Source organism: Callorhinchus milii, unplaced genomic scaffold (genome assembly GCF_018977255.1).
Source record: "Callorhinchus milii isolate IMCB2004 unplaced genomic scaffold, IMCB_Cmil_1.0 Scaffold169, whole genome shotgun sequence".
NCBI lineage: Eukaryota > Metazoa > Chordata > Chondrichthyes > Chimaeriformes > Callorhinchidae > Callorhinchus > Callorhinchus milii.
Genome location: NW_024704910.1, coordinates 89,668 through 108,754, shown reverse-complemented (window position 1 = coordinate 108,754; position 19,087 = coordinate 89,668). Strand labels below are relative to the sequence as shown.

Below are 19,087 nucleotides of genomic sequence, written 5' to 3'. Positions count from 1 at the left end.
GCTTGCATAATATATAATTCTCCAGCGAAATCATCTCAGAGCTGGGTAAATTGTGCAACTGAATTGGTGTGAACTTAATGGCTCGCAAGCTTCATTCGTCATTACGTAAATGACAGCTCATTCATTCCTAATTAAATTCCATTTTTCCTCATGTAATTTGTAAAACTATACAAAGGCTGGCTCAATTAGTTCTACGCAGCCTGTTTATCAGGAAGTCCTGAAAGCAACATGCACTTACATTTAGCAAATAAGTGAGAAAAGGACATCGTTTACGGCATTGCAAAAAGCATTAGGCGGAAGGCCGAATGAAGATGTTGCTGCCATTAAAAATAAGAGAGACTCTTTCAATGATGCAAATGCATTTGAGTAACATATGCCTTGTATAAAGGTGTCAGATTTTGTACCAGTTAAAAGGGTAAAAACCTATTACTATATGCCCTATTATCAACTGTATATATTTATTTAAATTATAACTAATAAATTATCAGGCCTCGACTAATGTATTACGGGCTTGCAAAGCAACACGACTTTTTGTAGCTGCACTTCGTGTGGCCACTGAGTAAATGCTAAGTTCTGATCAATCCAGCCGCCACCTCTGGTTAAATGCAAAGCCGTTACTCTGGGACACTTTTTTTGCCAGGCTGTCTCTGGTGTAGGCCAGTTTCAAAGACAGTGCACACTGTTTGGCCGTGTCGGGTGGTCGAGGGTTACGACACATTTATAAATAACGCGATCTGACCAAAAACCTATATTATGAATATTATTGATCGCGAAAGCCTACGTGTTAAATTTACAGCACGTTTGTTTGCATTTTTTCCAATTATGTGTGGTCAATGCAGACTTGATGCTTTGTAATAGTTTTATATTTGGTGATTGAACATCTTAATACCTGTATTTATATGCCATAAAGGGTAATAAAGCCCTTTTTATCATCTTTCAATGTAAAAGGCTGCAGTTTAAGTTGCTAAATTTCATGGATCTTGCTATATTTATAGCAACTTTAATATCCTGACGTTTAAATTATGTTTATTGAAGCTCTGATAAAAGCTAGCTGCATTAAGCTTCTGCACCAATAACAATGGCCCAGCATAAGTCATATTCTTATAAGAATAGGTTTGTCCCCTTTTTTCTGACCACAATACTTGTGGTCAGAATGTGGTCAGAATGCAAAAAAACACATACTCTGATAAACCATGCATTGTCCTTGAAACTGATGAGTCCACACCAGAGACAGCTTTCTTTTGAGCCTCGTCTCAAACGGTGTTAGACCAGAGGACGCCAAAAGGCATACAGCTCAAAAGACAATGCACTATCAGAGTTCGGGGTGAGCATAGGTCCCATTATGTAGATGCTCACCCCGAGCTTTCATTACTCTGATAGTGCATTGTCTTTGAGCTGTACGCCTCTCACATTCTCCTGCTCTCATTTTATGTCGTCATCCCCTTCCCATGATGCAATTCTGCAGATTCAAATGAAAATATTTATTTACATCCGTTTGTGTATCCATATCTGAGGACTGGAGTTCTACTCTCTGACTGCTTAAACACAAAGTAATTTTTGTTATTTAGTTTGTTGTCCTTCCACTGCAACTCCGATTGGCACGGTTGGCTAGTAATGTACGAAAGAAGTTCAACGTACATACAGACAAGGGGAAAAAACGTCCGATATTGATTCACAGCTGTGCATGTCATCTCCCTTCAACGTGCTAGGGCACCAGTATGAAGCGTTGTTTCCAACTATGAATCAGCACATTTGTTATACCCTGAAAGGTCATCATTGACAGAAATGTGAGCCGATTATATGTTTTACGAGACAGCATTAATTACTTATAGATTTAACTACACTTATTTGCCAATCTTATTTGACAGACAACCATCACAGTTTTACCATGTTTAGTGGTGGTCTCCCTGTTACAGGTTGAGTCACAAACCGCACCTCTCCATAACAAAGGCTCAGCCTTTGTTATGCAGTCTATTCTTAGTCTTAAGCCTCACCTTACCATATTAATAAAAGTATGTGGCCCTTACCCCACCACCTTCTCCAACCATTATATAAACGGAGTGGTAGCTTCTGAAATCTCTCATTTACTTGATACAGCTGTCGTGGCTGTGACGGTACCACCTGAAGACGGAAGCTTGTGTTGCTTCCGAAACGTCGTGATTTTTTATTTTATTTTACTTTTAATGTTTTTACCTACGTGACTTTACGAAAAAACCTAAGAATATGAAGCATTAATTACGAATGTGGTGAGCGTTTTGATTTGTGCCAAGGCCCTGATGCTGCATAACAATTTCTCGCGAGCAGCAACATGCCTGAGTTCAGCAAGTGACTACATCTTCTTGGTTCTTTCGGTAAAGTCACGTAGAAGTGAAATAATAAAATAATAAAAATAAAACATAATAAAATAATTCTCACGACGTGGCCGAAACGTCGTGAGATTGATTTTATTATGTTTTATTCTTATTATTTTATTATTTCCCTTCTATGTGACTTTACCGAAAGAACCAAGAAGATGAATCCCTGCAGTCACGAAAGCTTTAAATCAAGTGACTACAGTGAGCATTTTTAACACTTCACTATTCAATATGAATTATCTCGGCACATTGTGACGTGGAAGCAGAACGTTGCTCAGTTGGGATATCTACCGCTTTACTGTAAAGGAGATTCTGTTTTGCTTTGGGGCATTGTTACATATTTATCAGACATGTTCGCTTACACTGACAAACCTTATTTTCTAGCTGAACTCTTATGAAGTGCTGGGGTATTTTAACATCCCCAAGTTACAGGACAGCAGCAAACTTTGCATCGTCCACATATTTGTGACAAAAAAAATTGCGTAAAAAAAACCCAAGTAGGTTGCTAATGTTTAAACCACGGTATTTCCATTTCAATGAGAGGACCGGCTAAGGTTGTGGCGGCAGCACTCAACATCAGCGGAAAGGATCAAATCAAGAAGCAAGGGAATCTATGAAGGCAAAGACTGACTCGGCAACTCAAGGATAGGATGCTCAAAGTTTTTCGGACAACGAAAAATAAAGTATGATAAAGAAATCGGCAAGCTGCTGATGTGGAGAACATGGAAGAAGATGCTCTTAGGTTTTTTCGGTAAAGTCACGTAGATAAAATAAATAATAAAATTAAATAATAGAAATTATAATAGAAGTAAAATATAAATCACGATGTTTCAGAGGCAACACAAGTCTCCGTCATCAGGTGGGACCGTCACAGCTAGATTTACTGTATCATTTACTTGATACAGAGACTTGTGTTGCCTCCGAAACGTCGTGATTTCTAATTTTATTTCTATTATTATTTCGATTATTTTATTTTTATTATTATTTTTATCTACGTGACTTTACCGAAAAAACCTAAGAGTATGAATCCTTGCAGTCACGAAAGCTTCAAATCTAGAATGGAAGAAGAAACAAAGCAACAGAGGCACAAGCCAACGCTGACATCCTCTGCAGAGACAATGAGTTGGAACCGGAGGAGATGGCAAACATTACGAGACTAGAAGCTGTAGACCTTCATCGTTCTATCTCGCAGCGATCGGAAGGACCTACTGAGAAGAAGAAGAATGCACGGAGGGAAGTTTTATATCGTAACTGACGACTCAATTATGCTTACCTGCCGGTCAGTGTCTTTAATCACAAGCAACATGGGGGAGTCCAGACCAACCATGGTGCGGTAGAGGGTTTTAAGGCTCATGCCATGCTTGGATGTGCTATAGGCGAGCGTCCATGGGTATCCCACCGTGCGAGGGGGAAGGTTTGCTGCCAGCTGCAACACGAAGACACACCAAGCATTTTTGTCGAATTAGTATCAAATGTATTCACAGATTTCAGCCCGTTAATAAAGTTTAAATGGGCCACTGACTGCCACGTGAATTTCACAGAATTTATTTTGCATCATTTTCACATGAACCTGGAAATATGCATAAAGTGCAGTGGACCAGAAAAGTTTAAACTAGAGTGATCAGTATTGATTCCCCATATTTATCTTTTGGTGTAATTACTAATTAAACGTGGTATATAATGTTCTATATTAATAAAAATACAAGTACTCTCTGGCAATGGCAATGCATAGAGATAAAAGGTGTCAATGGTGGCTGACATGATTTGTTCTGTAGTTTTCAAGGATTGTCTCGTTTTAATGTCGTGGGAATACAGCCACCAGATCCGGTTCCTTTTTTTCTGATACAGGAACTCATTGATAACAAAAAACACAACGACCAGCATCGCTAATGCCATGCAACAGTGACTAAGTCCCAATCAACAGGGTGCCTTCGACAGCCTTCCATTCTGTCCACCCACAGATGTGAATGTCCCCACAGTGACTTGATGTTGTGTTACACTAAAGACTATACTCTTAGTTCTTTCGGTAAAGTCACGTAGGTAAAAAATGAAATTAAAATTAATAAAAAATAAAAACATGATTTTATTATTTTAATTTCATTTTTTACCTACGTGACTTTACCGAAAGAACTAAGAGTATGAATCCTTGCAGTCACGAAAGCTTCAAATCTAGAACACTAAAGACTGAGATGAAGATAATTTCAACATAACATAAATTGAAAGTTTATTTGATATTAAACGTGTGAATAGTGAGAACATGAACAACTGCCGCTCGAGTAAGCCGAACAAATTCACACAGTTTCATTGATAGGATTCCAAAAACAGCAGGGTGACAGATTATTTTCACTCAGTTCAAAATCTGCAGTATATGCAGTGCAGGATGTATTATTAGCCAAGGCTGAGCAGGGAGATGTGTGTGGCTGACCCATCGAGACTGGACCTTTATTTAAGCAAAGCTCAATGGAGCTGTGGCATATTCAAATATTCATGGGTAGCGTGCTGCTAACAACTGCTCTTACTTTTAAATAACAATAAAAGGAACTGGGAGCGGGTATTTGAACATATATTATTAAAACGTGCAACAAAGTAATTATACGAACAATGATGTTTAGATCATGTGGCCTTCCTGTAATTAACATTTCATCTTTGGAGTTTAGAGTCTAGCAAAAACATATTTTCTTGTTTTACTTTCATAGCAATGGGCCATTACATGAACTCAATTAATTGAGTCCTGAGCTGGCTGCGGATCAATCACACTTCACACTCGGGGTAGGAGAGTTAAGACAGATAATGAAAATGGTTTTCCATCGCCACATGCCTTATTTATGTGATCCTGTTCCAGTATGGAGCTGGAGCTGTTGAGGACTGGTTTCCATGCCTCTGGCCCTAGATCAATGGTCGAAGCCATTGGGCCATGCTGCCTCTTTGCTTCATCTGCAGTCACGATCTATGTGTGCGAGTAAGCAAGTATTAGAACATATACACACACACACACTCAAGTTCTCTCTCTCTCACACACACACACACACACTATCACGTGCAAGGAAATTACCCCACTCAAAACACACTCGGGAATTCTAATAGTTATTTGCAAAATATGTTTTGTTGTTGTTGTACACGCTTGTGTGTCTTGACATGTGAGGCACACCAAGGTATGACAGTGAAAAAAGGATCAATTGAATGCACCATATTCAATTGATAATTGTTGCCATCACCATAGAGTGAAAATGATTATTAGCCAGTGTGTATCAGCCAGTGTCATCATCTTGCACAAGCCATGTTTCCTAAAAGTGTACAGTAGCTGCTAGGCTTACATTAAACGAGCCATCGCAATGCAACAGATTCTGTGGGTATCTGTTTGCAATTGCTGATGACTGTGTTGATGACATGATATTACGTAGAAAATTCCCTCAGCTATTTTCCATTGCACAATTCATTTAAGCAGCACTTCAAAAGTGTCTGCAGATTATTAATTGATTAGTAACATGGAGCAAACAGTTTTTACCATTAGCATCTCCTGGAATGCATGGTGTATTTCATAAGGGAATTTTCTAGAGTAAAATAAGAAACCCAAAATAACCACAAAGACATGCATAATTTGACAAATAAAACACAGCGGGACGCAGCAAGCAGTATTATGAGTGATAACAATGAAAGCAACAATGATGAAAAAAAAAATCACTCCTAGGTCCTGCCACCTTCAGACGTTTGCAGAGGTTACGGAGTTCTCCCGAATTAAGTTCATCAATTCTGCGATGGTACTCACTGACAGAAACAACCTAAACAAACAAGACGCAGGAGGGCACAAGGAAACAAAAGACAAACACGTGGCTCCACAAAATGGACAACTTTGGCATGGACAAGAAATAAAATAAAAAAAACACATACATATATAGCAACATTTAAAGCTGCTACGCTGATCACTAAGTTATCACATTAATCCGAAAAGTCGGGTTTTTTTTCCTTTATCAAATATGCACAAGACTACATGTTAGAAGAAATTTGAAAGCGCAAGCTTGGCATATTAATGTATTCAAATGGGCAACTATTCACACTATTAATATTAATTTCTCAAGATTTATTACCGCCATTACATACATATATATGTACTCTATATAAAAACACGTGCATGTATAGGGCGGCCACAAGCTATGTATTAACATAGTTACGGTTAAAAATATCAAAACCTGTAGAGACAGCCCCGTGTTACGTCTACTATGTTCAAGATCAATCGATTGTGATGTGGGCTTGTGCACACACTGCGTTAACTATCCTTATGGCGGTACCCCGGGTTACCAAATAATACAAAATGGCCGAGGCAATTAAATATTTTATTTCTGGGACACAATTTTTTCCAGGGGTGTACTTAACTCCGCGACTGGGGTACCAATCAATCCGAAATCGGTGCTACTCCGCGATGTCGAAACGCAGCGAGGACGACTGCGCTGAAACCCTGAACGCTCGTACGCACCACGTGGTGGTGCATCGCGTACAGCTCGTCGAGATGAGTCGATTGTCGCATCGCCGACCATCAACAGACTAAAAATGACTGCATCGCTATGATACCCCGGGGGTACCGCCATAAGTTTAATTATGCAATGTTGGCAGACAGCATCAGACTCAGCCAGCCCCAAGGGCTCACAGTCAAATAGCTCACAGCGAAAACACATTATCAAATATAATGAAGCTGTATTATTGACATGTTATTGCAAGCTGTATTATAAAAAAAAACAATAAATATGCATACAGAGCTAAGAATAGTGCCATTATAAAGTCATTTTCTGTAGGTTAGGCAAAGTAACCATGACGAAACACGAGTGGAAAAACCAGAACACTTGTTTTCTTGCGGCTATTCGGCATCATTTAACTATTTACTATTCACATCCATCATGAAGCAGGTAGTGATTTGTTCCATTACATTTTTGATACGCACTTTAAACTGCATTTTTTTTACGACGATAATGCAGTCATGTTCTGGAGTGATGAACACATTTCAAGAGCAGTGTGAAGTTGGCTAAAATGTGCGATTGCAGAGACAGAGATCTTGAAAACGTTGTTCATGACATTTGGGCAATAACCTAATGTTGTCAGTATTTCATGTTCACCAGCAAGCAAGATAAAGGCATGCCATCAGAGGGACAGGCAGGATACTTTTATAAAAATCAAAGCTCTCCCTTGGAAGGGCACTATTGCATCTCAATTGGATCTCACCTGCTGTTATATACAGATGTGATTTATTAGTGAAGTAATGCGTGGCCTCGTGGTGAGCAATGCCAGGTGTAACCCAAGCATGAGTTTTCTCGGTGATAACTTTTCTATGTATTCTACCACCCCCAAGGTCCTGAAACGACACACGTTTCCATCCAGGGGAGAAAAGTATTGAAGTACTCACTAACCGAGAACTATAGACAGAGTTGTACAGTTAAAACCCTAAAAAAACCCTACACAATGTCCAAAAACTAGAACCATTTTCCAATGTGACAAGTTGAACAAAGCACAAGGAAACTATTCGTCGTTCAAGTGCTGTCATAAATACTAAAATTCACTGTACGATGATGAACGTTTCTCTGAAAATTTGACCGGTGGGTTAGTATTTACGGGTAGGCTGCTGGGCTATGGAACTTACCTCCCATTCCTTCCCAGAGGCCTCGTCATAGACGTCGTCGATCATGTCGGACTCCTCACTCTTCTCCACCACCACGAAGCCGGGCTCTTTGCCGGGCTCGCCTCCCTCCATGCCGTACACCTCGGGGCTCCACTGCACGAAGAAGGCGAAGAGGTGATCCGCCCTGCAGACACACGGACAGCGGGAGCAGCCACGTCACAAATATCTATTTAACAATTTTTCTTTTTATTTCACCAGGTAAGGCCCACCGAACTATATAGCTCTTTTTCAGAAGCGACCTGGCCACAAATGATAGCTCAACGAATATGTTTGTCAAGTGGAAATTTATAGCAGCCAAATACTCTAAACGCGTGTTAATTAAAAATATGGCGGGAAAAACAGGAGGCCTCGGAGGAAAATCCACACTGTCACGGCGATCAAACCCACGACCTCCTGTATACCAGGCGATGTCGTTAACATCTCACCACCGTGAAGATCAAAGCTGTTGATGCCACCGCACCTCGTTAACTCTTTCGACCATCTGCCAGACCACCCCACAGGTACTGCACAAGTCTTGTGACTCAAAAAAAATCTGCCCAAAAAGTATCCCACCATCTGGTCGTAGGTCTTCCCATTGGCTGTCAGACTCATGGAGACCACTCAGATGCCTGTCACCTTCCCAAGACAACCTCTACTGCTTGAATCCACAAAAGAGAAATGCAATTAGGTACGCATGGCCAGGAGTAATGTCAACCGGAAAATTTACGGGTACATTTTATGGTTACGTTAATTATATTTGGATATATGTTGAACAAAGTGCAGTTATTTAGCTCCAAAATTAATTTACAATCAAACAATTCTGTGCATGAAATTAAATATTGCGTGCAATTAAATTCACCTGACAAATGTAATAACACATTTAACAACCTTTGTATGAGATATAGTTTATGGGAAAAGATCTTAAGGCCTAGGGCAATATAAAACATAGTGTTATATTAAGGCTCAAATCAGACACGGTAAACTCAAATTAAGGCTAATAGGGCTTTGTTCAATAAAAAAATATAACACTGAGTAACAGAATACACATTAAGAGTGTGTGTGTGTTGTGACCTCAGGTGCACTGGATGTGTTGGTTAATGCACAGATATCCTGTGCTACTGTTGCACAATATATGCAGCCTATAAATCATTCCATTTAATGGCCATGGATAGCCGAGAACAATACACTTTGTGTAAAATAGCGGGCCCAACATGAATTAGTTGGATTAGGGATGACATCATTGTAGGAAGTCACCAGCCATGGCTGTCTATTCTATTGCTCTTTTGCATTGCGAGCTATAAAAGGTAGGACAATTAAGGGGCTATCCTTTGAGCACGTACGCAAAAATCTGTCACAATTTGACTACTCCTCCTCCCTGTACGCATGCGTACTTTTTACACTCCCCCCCACCTGCGTGCGTACGTACGTTTGACGCACCCCCTCCACGACTCCTATAGAACGGCCGATATTTAATCCACGCAGAAACGATCAAGGATTAATCATATTAACGTGTTTAAGCAAACACATAGTCCACCGCCGGAGTATTGTAGAGGCGTACGTACAGACCCCTATACACAAGCATACGCATTTGGGTTAACCCCCCCTCCACCCATATAAGATTTTAAGCAAATATACAAAACTACCATATAAATGATGACAACATATTTGCTAAGTTTTCTTGTACTTGCTTTAGGTTTTATATCATTATGTACGGGCCAGGGGTATTAATAAAAACAGCGTATCCATGAACTGCACAATAGTTATAATACTTTCAAGTTATATACTGCAGCGTCATTCTTGCAAAAAGCATCCCATAACACTGTACATTAATTATAAATGAGGACCAAATCCCATATACAGCCACTACCAAGCAAAGGAAAACTACTACCGTGCAAAAGAAAAAAAAATGAATAAACAAATTGATAAATTTCGATTTAAAGCTTTCGTGACTGCAGGGATTCATCTTCTTGGTTCATTCGGTAAAGTCACGTAGAAGGGAGTAATAAAATAATAAAAAAAAACAATAAATAATTCTCACGACGTTTCGGCCACAACGCAAGCAGCCGTCCTCCGGTGAAGAACAGGACTATTATTTCCCTTCTACGTGACTTTACCGAAAGAACCAATAAAATTGATGAATGGCACCAAAATAAGAAGCAGTTTCCCCAACAAAGAAATACTCAACCAGTCTGCAGTGAGACACTTGCCATCTGATGGCAAGTTCTCACCAAGTCCAGACTGCTCCAATAACCACACTCGCACGCTTAAGCACAACCTTGGGTTACCTTCGAAGCAGGAGTTTTCTCTGCAAGTGTTCCCGTCAAGGCCTGGACGCACCGATGTGCACTGCATAACGTGCGTGTGCCAATATCAAACGCCGAGGCTTTCCAGCACTGCAGACCACTCCACATGGCCAAGCGATCACGTGGGTGTCCGCAAAGTCAACAAGTAGAGGGCGGGACCCATCTGGTTTAAATTTGCCATGTACCAAGTATGTCCCTAGCGGTCACGGTCACAGTAAATAACCAATGGTGGTTTTAACACCACCGGCAAAATGACTTGTGTGTTATAAATACCACCTTTGAAGGGCATAGTATAGGATATAAACCGGAATTCCGGTTGGGCTTTCTAACATTTCTTCTGCCTTATACTACGTATACAGCAGTGCGGTTGCAAATGTCGAAGTCCCATGCGTGTGTCTATGTGTGCAGGGACATTTTGTAAAAGTATTAATAAAAAATACGTAATTTTCCCATATGAGACATTTATACCATTTGGCTATTTTTCGTTTCCTTTGTTCACCTCCTGAAATAAACGATTGATGCAGTTCGGATTGGCAATCACCGTACAGTTATAATTTAAAATAAGTATGCAATTGTCGATACAGCAATCTCACTGTAATATAAATCAGCAGTGGCGTTAATCAAAGCTGCTGTGCCGTTTAGCGCATGAAAATCAACGTGGAAATATTTGAACCCTTTAATTTTGCACCAAGTTGAAATATTTCTCAAAACTACAGCAACATCGTTTCGCCCGTGAAGTCATGCGAGTGAAAACGGCTGCCGTCATCCTAATGGAGACCGTCAAGCAAATAACTTTTAAATGAACAAACTAAATTAATTAACTTGAAATAACTAATTCAACCTAACTTTTGAATTCACCTCCTGCCGGTCACTTTTTAAAGAGCCGTACATACCGACACGAAGAAGTCTTACGCGTCACAGGGGGAGCAACGTGTACAGTACGCGTAATAAATGCAAACGCCGCATTTATTTCCATCAAATGGAAGAACAACAAACTTTCAGACACGATAACATCACCACATCACAGTTGCTTATTATGTACAGCGACAACCCCCGTGTCACTGGCAACCGAAGGCTAAATCTCTTTTTACCGGTTTGTCAGATGTAATTTTCACGTGCGATTGGATTTTGGTAGCAAAGCCTAAAAATGGCACCGAAAAAATGGGCGACGACACATTATACTGTATATTCTTGGTTCTTTCGGTAAAGTCACGTAGAAGGGAAACAATACAACAATAAAAATATAAAACAAAAAATTCTCACGACGTTTCGACTGCAACACAAATTTGAAAAAAGTGGCGTTTTATTAAAAATTTCTTGCTGTGTTTTTCACACCTGATGATGATTCCTTGTGTTGCAGTCGAAACGTCGTGAGAAGTTCATTGTTTTATATTTTTATTATTTGATTTTTTCCCTTCTACGTGACTTTACCGAAAGAATCAAGAATATGAATCCCTGCAGTCACGAAAGCTTTAAATCAACATTACGCTGTGTAACAAATAAATATATGTTTTGGTTCCTGGGTAGTAAGTGTTATTTTCTAATTGCGTATGCCTCAAAAGTACAGAAAATTGATATTATGCCCCACAAACTTTGATTTTGTGACCAGGACAGTGATATTTTGAAATGTACCTATTTTCAATGGGAAAACGTGTGCATTTGTGTCATTCCTTCACATAAAGTCCTGGTCACAAAAGCAAAGTTTGTGGGGAATAATCGCCATTTTCTATACTTTTGAGACATAAGCAATTGGAAAATAACACTTACTACCTAGAAACACAATCGTGTTACATATATAATGCACCACTATCCCAAGAAAGGGCAGGACTCCTTCAAATTCCAAAAACTGTCAAAATAATATAATTTTGTGTTGGATATACGCCAGCTCCGTCTAGTGGACAGAAAAATTGTACTGTATCTAACAGCACAAGTGTGCCTTGGGTGTGGTACTCACATTAGGGAAATTAACATGTTTTTATAAAGTTAGAGCAAGCCCCTTATGCTCACCACAAAGCGAAGCATTTTTTTGACAACTCGTGGTTCAAATTTGCATAATTCCAGAGTTCTAGAACATGGGTTATACCCATGAATATTTTAAGACAAGGACAAACAACCCAGACTTGGCAGGCCAGATGGAGTAAATGCTTCTACATCAACCCATCTATTATACGAGCTTGTAAATTGTGCATCATGTATTTCACACATCTGTTGATTCATTGGCATGTTGACAACAAATGATGGAATGCACGCTGGGATTTTGCTGTCAACCCAATGCTATATCGCAAGACACTTAAAAAAATAGAAGTCCACTCTCAAATGTGTTTTCGCATTGTATGGCGTGTTGTTGGATATGTCCATTGTTATGCTTCAGTTCAATTGCTGAAGAAGTTACAATAATATTGATGAAATCATGATATACTATCAGAACCTCAGCACATGGGCAAAACGTTGGGCATCACGGCAGACACCACCCAGGAAATTCCAAATAACATCGGCGACCTTTACAGCAAATACGCAAAATCATATGTCGCTCCAAAACGTCCCCATTTGCCAAACCTGAGACAGTCAATAGTCCAGAGGAACATTCTGTTGTTTTAGAACAGCATTTCAAAAGCGTTTGAAAGGGCAGCTGTGCGAACCGAGCGTGTACAGACACGTGTTTTTTCTCTTACCTTTCCTGTGGCACGGCAAACCAATATTCTGGTTCAGTATCCTTCTGGGCATACTGTTGCATGCTGGCCTGTGCATGCGTAACGAATGTCTTCATCATGGGCTTGCCCACTCTCAAGCACAGGAACATGACTGCCTTCTTCACCCGTTTTTCACTGGAGAAGACATCTGCAGGGATGACAGGAAAACAGAAGGAAAATTTCATGACAGTGGGTTGCTGCTCTGCAATAAATGCATAAACGTCACATTGCTAGCGGTTTTAATACATCAATGTACCGCCATTTAAAAAAAATCTAAGTATTAAGAGTAACATTCCAGCCGAAGCACCATTCCACTCATCTCTCCGCAGAAAGTTCAGTGCTCCAAAAGGGGTTAGAGGTTGGCAAATATATTCTAGGAAAAACAGTCAGAGTTGTGTTCAAAAATAAATTAGTATTTCTTAGGTTATTGCAAAAGATAAACAGATAGACACTCGCCTGCATGCTGTATGTTATCTCTCTGCTCTCGCGTATGCTGCAATGTGTGCGACTTCCACATCTTTCTTAGCTCCTCGAGTTCTTCTGTCTGCCCTACAACTCCCTTGGCACCTTCGTTAACTTTCTCAGGCTCTTTTTCGACTGAAGCGTTTGGTTCAGATTCTGCCGGGGCTTCGGCGCCCGTCTCTGGTTCAGCGGACGCCCGCTCGTCTTTGGCTTTCTCGCTGCCGTCCAAATGATCGCAGGACTTCGATCCGTCTCCGTCCGCTTCAATAGAGACCTCGTGGCAGGTGGTCTGTGTCGTGGTATCACTGGAGGAGCCTTGGCTCTCGGTGCTGTTCAGATCACGGCCCCCTAGAGATGCATCACCGGCATCCTGCGAATGGCTGGTGACGAAACCGCTGTCGCCCGTGGTCCGAGCTTCGTCCTGAGCAGAACCCGCACACAGCTCCGGCGGCTCTGAAGCCGTGAGCGTCTTGTCAGAACCACTGTTGTTGGCAAGGCCCTCGGCTGACCTCGATGACTGCTCGAGTTCATCCGAAGAGGCGACCTCCTCCCGAATGGGAGACAACTCCGATTCCGTGAACACCTCTTCCGAGAGAGACTCCTCGGTGCTTTTTGGTGCGGTGCTTGCGCTGTCGTTGCCCGCCTCCACGAGCCGGGACTCCCGCTCCTCGCCGTGTGGTCTGATGCTGCTCGTCTTCTTCCCCAATGCCAAGTTCATCCACTCTTCAGGCCTGTTGAATGAGTAATACGTAATATTTTGAAAACTTTTTTTTTAAACACGCTTTAATAAAATGTACCGTACGAGTAATGGCAGAACTCCACGACTCCAGGAAGTGGCCCCGAGGCTTGCCATAACGTAAGGGACCGTGGTGATTTACAGCCAACGTCAGTTGAGCGTGGACAATTAGACCCAAGCCGAAACATAACATATAAAAGAATGTTAAAAAATATATAATTTTATTTTTTATGATAGAATATAGTATTGTCATCAGTATGACATAAGTATACCAAGTTTGCAGTCGATACCACATTGGGAAGTGGGTTAAAATTGAGTTACAAGATTTGAGGATACAACAACAACAAACAGAGTGAGTTAATAAAAAGCGTGTAAAACATACCATCAACTAAGAAATATTGCACACGTTACAGAGCTTTTAGGAAAAGTAGCATGTTCTCCGAATATTTATTTTTCAGAATATTTATTCATATCAGAATTTGTATGTATACTGGAAGAATCTGATAAGCTCTAAAGCTCTTTTTCACAGATGTTCAGTAATATTTATTTATATCAGAATATGTATTACTGGTAGGAACCTCCTGGTTACACCAGCCCACAGGGATTATTGTGTCCGTCCGTTCGTCCGTCGTGCATCCAAAAATGGGAGGGGTGGGGCTGGGTGGAGAGGGGAGGGTGGGGAGGGGCTGGGTGGGGGGTAGGAGGGGTGGGGCTGGGTGGGGAGGGGCTGGTCACCCCGTGGTGCCCTTATAAAACTCAACGTTTAACCTACACACGCCGGCTTGTACCCGCCCTCACAGTCGGCCATATTTGCGGAATACACCACGCCGCCGTTGACCCTGGCCATTGACCGAGCAACCCAACGTTCCTACCAGCTCCCTCCGCAGGAATGTGTTTACTGGGGGAATCCAATACTTAGCTATGAAGCTCTTTTTCACAGATGTCCAGTAAGGACAGGTAAGAACGTCACAACAACAAACAATACAAAAACATGATAGGAGTGCCAAGTATAGGAAATGTAAACAAATCACTTTTTAAAAACCCGAGGTATTAACTTATTTTTGAGAAGTGACCTGGCCACAAATGATGGCTCAAAGAGTGTCACATCATGAGTTCCGCATGCGCTCATCCGCACGAGAGTCACGCAAACATTTATTTTTGCCGAACGGTAAAACCAATTGGAGACAGTGAAAATGTTAACGCACATCGGAGTGACATCCTTTATCTTGGTGTTGACGATATCGTGGTACATGGCTGCAGATATCACTTCATCCATTGGACAAATAATTCCATACTCCTCACAGCCGTTCGCTACCACCAGGGGGTCAAGCTTGTGAGGATCAAACATGATGTTGTTTGGTGTGACCAGAAGCACCCCTCCCACCACTCCCTGCAAGAAACAGAAATGTCCACAGTCAGAGGTTACAAAACCCGTTTCAGCCATTAACACCGAATTTACACGTAAGACTGATTTCTGTTCAAATTTGTCAGCATCGTTTATGAACTATACCACACTTTTACTTCGAGGTGCCAGTTCAAGGCATGTTTACTCAGGAAGGAAGGAAGTGGTTGCTGACCAAATATGTCAAAACCGTACAGCATTGATATACAAAAAATGGAAGTAAACAGCATTGAAAAGCTACCCTGTGCTTGAGACTCCTTCTAAAAATGCCTACTTTAATTCGGCATGAGCAAACACGCATGCGCCAGCAAACTCACGCTGTATGCAACATAACTCTCTCTCCCCCTGAGTAATTAGATTCATTTATTACGATTTAGGTCCGTGATTAAATTCTTAAATCCGAGAAGCCATTCGCTTTAGTCTGGGTTTTTTTCCCCGTCTGATATGCATTAATACTGCAAAGGTTTGCGCGGTTGTGCTGAAAACACATCTCGCTCGTATCATTTCTCTTTAGAGTCGTTTGTTTCCGCCGGCGCCATAACTGCATCGTTAGCATTTTTGTTGTTGTACGCAGCTTGCCGCTAATCACATAATTCTTATTCCTCGTGAGCACCATTCGATCAAGCACCACCGATTAGTACGGTTGGCTATGTACGGTGCGAAATAAGTTCAACGTACGTACATACATACAAGCACAAACTCAATAGTATCCCACTCGCCTTCACATAACCACCCAGTGCCCACCACTCTCCGCACTCATTAGCAACGTCTCTATCTTACAGGAACACTGCGGCAACTAAGGACATGGGAGATATTTCCAAAAAAACCCCAGACTGCTTTAATCGTCCACCGAAGCTATGCAGCCAATTGGTTCGCAGCACACTTTTCACAGATACAGAACCTACAACAAGCGTGTGCCGGTCACAGCTGCTACAAAACCTTGAACACAATTGCCAGAGACCAAGTGGATGATTTCCCATGTGACACGAGTGCACGCACACACATGCATCACGACCGTGAGAAGCGATCATCTTCACGCGCCAAACGCAAACCGTGCACGCTTCGGTCCGGGCAGCGCATCACCTTTCCGTTGGTGATGTACTTGCAGTTGATCTTGAGGAAGCGCTCGCTCAACGCTTCCTCCTCCTCCGACGTGGACGAGACAACGCGAGCCGACCGGGCAGGATTGGGCGATGACGTTGCGGGCGCGGGCCTCTCCGACGGTCGCTGCGTCGCTGGCTCCGTGTCCTGGAAAAGGCAGGCGGGGGCGGTCGGTTTCGAGCGCAAGAGCTGTGTGGCGAAGGCCCGGCCGCAAGAGCGGTGTGAGAGTGAGCGAGAGCGCGCGTGTCGCACAAACTGCCGGCGAGGATTCGCCCGCGGACGCGACAGCAGGCGAAGTTAAAGCCGGACGTATTGAGTGTTTTTTCGCAAAATCAATCGCGTTTGACTTGAGGCTTATTTGTGAACACTGTTCTTCGGCAAGCCGGGGATATGTCAATGGCAATGCGCGTACACAAATGGCTTAACTGCGTGCGTAGATCACGGCGTAAATATAACTTGAAACAAACGCCGGCCTCTTCAACCCCTATGTTAATACCTGCAGTTTCTCAAACTCGGCCTCTGAAGACGTAGGAGACAGCGGGCTGACAGGACTCGCAGATGGGGAACTCCATCGCTGGACATATAGTCTGGGTCTGGAGTGTACAGCATCTGATGAACAGAGAAACAATCATACACACATGTACGCAGTGTGTGTGCATGTGAGCTAGTGGTGCTGGTCACCCACTCCCTCGTGTATCATGCCGGCTTTCATAGGTGTTCGCTAACACTTGCCCCTACAGTCTGTTAAGGCTATACGGGGGATCATTGTCTTTGTAAGCTACTGGTACCATCTCCGCTGACAACCGTAAACAAAACAATATTTTCAGGTGTGAAACTATTAAAAACATGATGATAATATCAATAAGATATTGTTTTTTAAACATCCCTACAATGTCAAACACATGTGTGGCACATACACGAGTTCGAATGGGAAAAAAAAAAACTCACTGTTGTTTTCAGAAATACACGTATTTAGCCAACTACTTACAGCCAAGACAAGTCTCAAGGTTACCGTCACTCATTAAAAATGCTGTCGGTGAAAAACGTTATGCTATTGATTAAATATAGATCGGTGAGAATCATGAATAACGTTCACAAATGTTAGGGCATGCCTCCCCCCTACAGAACGGCAGGTGGAGGCTGCTCACACATGCGTGCCCCAACTCGCATTTTGCTGGCGGCACTGACATGCTTTTCCGAGCAGAATTGCAACACAATTTGAATTTAAACGAGAGACCATCTTAAACGACATATTTTCTCCAATGATATGCATCGGTAACTATTGTTAAACAACACGATTCACGGGCCGGAAATTTACATCTTAAAATGGAGTCGAACAGAAAATGACAAATGTGTATGACATGTTTTGTGCGCTCTTCAGAATGATTCGTAGGCTTAGTGTGGAGGGGATTTGCGAGATTTGCTTACCTGTCCTGGAACTATCATGCGTGAAAAAAGTTTGTTGAGTTGTACCAGCTCATTAGGAGTGGTGTCGAATTTGAGAGCAATGCTGTTCAGCGTATCCTGGGCACCTGCCTGCAGAGGGGAGGCAATTAAACCGGCGTAAAACACAAAGCTAATAGAATGGAAACCTCTTTAAGACCCGTCCTGAGATGGGCTTGATATATAACTTTTGTAATGAATGCTATAAAATATAAAAAAAGGCTTCAAATTAGCAGGCATCTTTCTTCTAAAAAATGTAAAAAATAAATAATTTTCAGACAACGTTTTTTACCAGACCACTTTCTCCATTTGGTGGAACGTTTGTTGAAGTACGTTCAATAGCGTGCAAACAACAGATGATTAAAGTGATGTAGAAAACAGAACAAGAATAAAACACCATTACCCAAAATGGCAATAGCAAAACAATATAAAACAGCACCGCTTACTGCGTCATACAGAGAATCGCAACGACACCACCTCATTACGTGTTGTTGTGAAGTGTATGGTTAGTAACATAATTAGGCTTTCTGGTCAAATATTTGTATAATGTTGTTTTGGAGTGCCCATAGGCTGTTGGACTAAATCAACTATTGTATTTATACACGAAGCCGTATTATTGTACAACCCATAATCTTCCACAACGGCACAAAACGTTATCATCCAACATTGTTGTTTATGCTGAACAGGACTGCATTGTGATGATGAAGTCCTCTTGCAAATAGCATCTGGCAACCCAAAAGCATTTGCTTACAGCCCCAACTCTGATGACGAGTCTCAAAGGTTGAATAAACTGGTCCAAAGTTTGCATACATGAATAGTGCTGCATGACAAATGTCACAGAAGTCAATTGTCCAATGAACTAAAATACACTGCATGTTTATTTGGAGATAAGTGGAAGTGTTCATATCACCCACAATGGGTTTGTGTGTGCAACCCGATATGCGGGTCAAAG

General features: G+C 41.7%; 1 protein-coding gene across 1 annotated transcript in view; it reads right to left on the bottom strand.

Annotated features, from left to right (window-relative positions):
* Positions 1 to 3,627: 3,627 nt before the first annotated feature.
* The window catches only part of LOC121851864 (oxidation resistance protein 1-like), a gene marked incomplete at its 3' end in the record, with an annotated part of 40,543 nt that continues 25,083 nt past the window's right edge, over positions 3,628 to 19,087 (bottom strand). The window contains 11 exon segments of the mRNA XM_042345954.1: positions 3,628 to 3,780; positions 5,173 to 5,301; positions 6,053 to 6,133; positions 7,981 to 8,143; positions 12,974 to 13,193; positions 13,448 to 14,174; positions 15,376 to 15,579; positions 16,675 to 16,839; positions 17,189 to 17,265; positions 17,268 to 17,301; positions 18,121 to 18,228. Coding sequence (XP_042201888.1) covers positions 3,628 to 3,780; positions 5,173 to 5,301; positions 6,053 to 6,133; positions 7,981 to 8,143; positions 12,974 to 13,193; positions 13,448 to 14,174; positions 15,376 to 15,579; positions 16,675 to 16,839; positions 17,189 to 17,265; positions 17,268 to 17,301; positions 18,121 to 18,228 — 2,061 coding nt within the window.